Below are 4998 nucleotides of genomic sequence, written 5' to 3' on the forward strand. Positions count from 1 at the left end.
CACACATGCCACCACTGTTTCAGACTGTCATTTATTCTCCACAGGTGGAGGGTTATGAGCCCACATGTCGTTTAGGAGCAGTCACAGTTTATAATGCCTAAGGTGACTGCAAATGATGAATGGTAACTTGAACTTCACCCACAACTTCTGAGAAGGAACCTAATTTTTTCACTCTTCCTGCCTCTCCCAGGGTTGGGCTCAGACCCTCACATCTCTCTTGAGGGCTTCAAGGAAGGAGGCATTCAGCTGAGGTGCAGCTCGAGTGGCTGGTACCCCAAGCCCCAGGCTCAGTGGAAAGACCATCGGGGCCAGTGCCTGCCTCCGGAGTTCGAAGCCATAGTCCAGGATGCCCAAGGCCTGTTCAGTCTTGAAACATCTGTGGTCGCCCAAGGGGGTGCCCACAGCAATGTGTCCTGCTCCATTCAGAACCCTCTCCTGATCCAGAAGAAAGAATTTGTGGTCCAAATAGCAGGTGAGTGGGTTCCAGCTGACCCTCATCTTCCTAGTCATCACATCCTCCATGTCCATTGTCCCAAAGGCCACCTATACAGACACAATGGTATGGGAGCCTGGCTGTGTATTGAGTAAGCTGAACTTGACATCTAAAAAGTCAACAATTTGGATAGCAGACACCTACTAAGAATACAACTGACAACCCAAAGAATAAGTGGGGAAGGCCCCAAAGAGCCAACATTACAAGACCATGAGCTAAACCCCAGAAACTACTCATTGGAGGTCATGATGAGAGCCCAAGTGCTCCTGAAACAATATTTACTGAGTACCCAGAATGGGCCCCAAACCCTTATCCTCCGATTCATATTCCAGTGGGGAAAACAGATGAAAAAAGGTATATTGTACATTAGAAAGTGGTAGGTGCTATGGAGAATAAGAAAGCAAGGAAGTGTGCTAAGGCACATCAGCAAGGTGGGGTGTGAATGTGGATTTACAAGTGGTGGATTAGGGAAGAAGTCAGTTAGGCAATTTAGCTTTCAAAAGGATTTGCATACATCTCAAAAGGATAAAGAAAAGATTCACACATTTTCAAAAGGAAATGATCTAAGAAAGGGGTCAGGGGAAGTCTCTTTCCCTTTTTGCACCAGCAAAATTCCAGTATTTCTTCTGTTCAGATTTGTGTGTATCCTTTACAAAGGGTGTGAGTCACATGGATGTCTGTTAGGAGGGCACTCAGGTAGTGGGAACAGCAAATACAAAGGTCCTGAGATGGGACCCCGTGTGGCTATTGGAGGAGCAGAAGGAGGTGGATGAGGCTGGAACAGGGATAAGGTCAAGGGTAGCAGGTCAGGGTGGCACCAGACGCTGATGCTCTTAACCCCGAGGTCAGTGCTTAGCAAACCTGTGGTGAAGGACCAAATCCGTTGCGGCCCAATATTTTTTGTACAAGACAATAAAAATGGCACTGCTAGAAAACTCGGGGGGTGGGGGGAGAACATTTTGCTAAGTGAAATAAGCCAGGCACCAAAGGACAAATATTGTATGATTCCACTTGTATGAGCTACCTAGAGTGGTCAATTCACAGAGATGGAAATTAGAATAGAGGTTCCCAGGGGGAGGGGGCACGGGGAGTTAGTGTTTATTGGGGACAGATTTCATTTTGAGGAGAAGAAAAAGTGCTGGTGGTGGTGATGTTGCACAACGATGTGCAGGCACTTGATGCCACTGAGCTGTAAGCTTAAAAATGGCTAATTAAATACGTAATTTTATGTTATGTATATTTACCATAATGAAAAGTATATATTTTTAAAAGACCACTGAGATTAAAACACTAATTTTTTCATAATTATCGCCAACAGACAAAATTATCCAGCTGCCACAGAGCTTCTAAAGGGCTACTCTCCATTTTTGCTCCTATATATTTATTCTTTGGCCACTGTATGCTCCCTAGGGAACCTGGGGAAGAAAGAGGGGACTGTCAGTCAGCCCCCACGCGGCTTTGCTATCAATGTTTTCCAAAGGTGTGTTGAGAAGTAGAAGCCAAGAGTTTGCAAGAAGCGGGGAGGTGGCTTATGAATTCGACAGTACGGGTGGAGAGCAACAATTCACTGCGGTTGACCTTGGATTCTTAGGACCTTCAGAGGCGGGCAAAAGTGGGAAGGAGTCGCGGGAGGTCAGGGACTTGGTCACAGAAGGGCGCATTCACTCCCACTTTAAAAAATGGCTGTGGCGGGCCTGGGTAGCTTAATGCGCCAGCCGGTCACTCGGAAGGTTTTCCAGCACACGCTGTCCAGAAGAGTCTGTAACTTAGTGTTTAATGGAGCCTAGATCGAGACCACTCCCTGTGGGTATTTTCCAGACGTATTTTTACCCGGACCCTCCCCGTGGAAGAGAGCTTTCCTCGGGACTCTGGTGGGACTGCTGCTCCTCCTGACACTCCTCATGGCGGTGGCGCTGTGCTTCTTTCTCAAGCGACGGCGGTCCCAAGGTACCCGCAGGCTGGGCGGTGCGCACTCCTGCGCGCGCGGGCTCTGCCAGCAATAAGGTGGTGGGCGCTGGGCTGGGCTGCGCTGGGGGCGGGCGTGGGGCCCTCAGGGAGCGCATACCCACCACAGCTCTCTGTCCTTCTTTTCAGAAAAGCTGAAGGAGCAGGCGGAGAAGGACAAAGGTAAGCGAGAGGAGTGGCGCGCTCTCTGCCCCACCTCCGGCTAGGAGAAGGGGTCGCTGGGGCCAGCAGGAGAGTAGGCCAGACCCCGGGGCCTTGGGCGCAGTGCAGAGCTGCGGCTGAGGATTGCGCGTCCGCCCTCCCGGCCTCGGAGCCCGCTTCCCCTGCGCATCCAGCCCGGTCTGGTCCCCAGAACGCACGGGGACCCAGTCTGTGCACTTTGGGGAAGTGAGGCCTCAGAGTTCATCCATCAAGATGTCTCTCTTTTCTTCGTTTCTTCTTCAGGGAAACTCACAGCAGAGCTGGGTAAGTCCTGGGTGCCACCCCCCACAGTGCTGGCTGCGGGCTAGTGGGGTTATCCGACGGGCGCAGTGGGAAGAGGGCTTCAGTGACTTTAGACTCCCTTTGGAGAGCGATACATGGCAACTACCTAATTCTAAATCCATCCCTCTGTGCCTCTCACCTCTCCATTCCCAACAGCACTCTAAGTGAAGTAGCCAACGAGGGCGGACCTCAGACCCTCTGGACAGACTCTGCCAACCCCTCCCTGCCAATTACGCAATTTTGTTACCATGCCACCATTAAATGTTTACTCCCACGGGTTCCTCTCCCTACGATATCATTCCCTTTTTAATTCAAATGCCACTGAAAAGAGTGTCACCTTGGATTTGCACCAAAGTGAGCATAGCATGTAGTGTAGTCTCAATTAGTGTTCAGCGTTGCCATTCCCAGGAGCATTACTTTTGAAAGAAGACACAGAATGGAGAAATCAAAGGAATGCATTTCTAGTTGCAAATTATCAGTCTTGGCACCCAGCCAGAGGAAGTAATTGAGTGGGATGTCCTCCCAGTCCTTTAAATAATGCATGCAGTAAGTGCCCCTGAGGCTCAGGCAGGCTGTGCTCAGAGCCTGGGCTTCCGCAGGACATCCTCCCTGGGAAAGCTGGTGATTTCGGGGCAGATGATCAGCAGCTCCTTCAAACCAGACCTGAGCCCTGGGACGAGTGTCCTCAGTACCAAGATCCACCCCTCTCCCCCTATTGTGGGCGATGCAGACTCATGCCATTGGGGTGAGCGGTGGTTTAAAACTAAGGAACAACTTCCCAGTGGCCTGACTGCCTAGGAAGGTGGTTCCACTCAGCCGAAAGCTGATGTTTTCTCCGTGTGTTCTGCTACAGGGAAGCTGCAGATGGAGCTTGGTAAGTGACCCCTCTTAGAACTATTTCTTCTTGTCCACCTTTTAGCATGTGGTTATCCATGTATGTTCTTCTCACTTCCCAACCAGGTATAATGCCCAGACTGCACCCCTGCTGGCAATGTGGGTGGCAGGAGAGAGACCAGGGGGCAGGGGTGGGTGCAAATGCAATGGGGAGCCTGGTGTTCTAATTCTGTTTCTCCTTCGCTACTTCAGACTGGAGAAGGGCTGAAGGCCAGGCAGGTGAGTGAAGCCTGTTTCCCTGCCATGGTCCCGTTTACATCTCAGCATCCCAGTCATTCGCTCTGATTAACCAATCACACTTCATTCCGGTTTATGTCACAGCTTCACCCGGCATGAATGAATCTGTGTCACTGGTGGAGGTTATATTCAACTTTTGCTTTTATATTGTCCTGAGCTATAAGCGTAATGTAAACCATTAGTGCCAATCCTGGCTGCACATAAGAATCCCCTAGGCTTCTGGTGCCCACTTCAAAGACACTGACTGACCTGTGGGTCTGGGGTGGGCATGATACCCTATATGTAAACATTTCTCCCTGTATCTCCCTCCATTCCCCCATAAAGCAACCAGTCTAACATCTATCTTTACAATGTATGTATTTTTGCAAAATATGAACTTCTGTTTTGTGCACATGCATTTCAGTTTATGTAAATGACTCCTACAGTCTTGTTCTGTTCCTGGCTTTTCTCACTCGTCACTGTGTTTTAACATCCATCCCACCCCTACATGTGCATCTGGTCTGTTTCTCCTTCCTGCTGCGGAGAACTCCATTCTAGAGAGCCCCTCTCCTGGAGAGACAGCCAGCCTGCCCCTAAGTCCACACCATCACAAACCACAACACAAACATGTCGCCTTCTGGCCCTGTGTGGAGATTTCTCTGGGATGTATACCCAGGAGGGGAATTGTTGGTTCATGGGGATATGTCATTACGTGAGATAGAGGGATCCCCGAAGGCAGCGCCAGCATCCTGCCATTGGCAGTGCATGGACGCTCCACGTGCCCACATCCCATGTGCGCCAGCTTCTAAGTTTGCCAGTCCATGGGGATGACTGATCCTCATGCTTTCAGTCTGCACTCTGAACGTTGAGGAGTTTGGGCATCTCTTATATACTAGTTGGCTTTGGGGGCTTCCTCTTCTGAACATTGCCTGTTCATGTCCTTTGCC

General features: G+C 50.2%; 1 protein-coding gene across 1 annotated transcript in view; it reads left to right on the forward strand.

Moving 5' to 3' along the window:
• The window catches only part of BTNL9 (butyrophilin like 9), a gene marked incomplete at its 5' end in the record, with an annotated part of 13217 nt that overhangs the window by 4560 nt on the left and 3659 nt on the right, over positions 1-4998 (forward strand). Inside the window, 6 exons of the mRNA XM_019634675.1 lie at positions 191-472; positions 2312-2440; positions 2588-2620; positions 2903-2923; positions 3795-3815; positions 4028-4054. Coding sequence (XP_019490220.1) covers positions 191-472; positions 2312-2440; positions 2588-2620; positions 2903-2923; positions 3795-3815; positions 4028-4054 — 513 coding nt within the window. The remainder of the gene's footprint in view (positions 1-190; positions 473-2311; positions 2441-2587; positions 2621-2902; positions 2924-3794; positions 3816-4027; positions 4055-4998) is intronic.

Source organism: Hipposideros armiger, unplaced genomic scaffold (assembly GCF_001890085.2).
Source record: "Hipposideros armiger isolate ML-2016 unplaced genomic scaffold, ASM189008v1 scaffold_1807, whole genome shotgun sequence".
Classification (NCBI taxonomy): domain Eukaryota; kingdom Metazoa; phylum Chordata; class Mammalia; order Chiroptera; family Hipposideridae; genus Hipposideros; species Hipposideros armiger.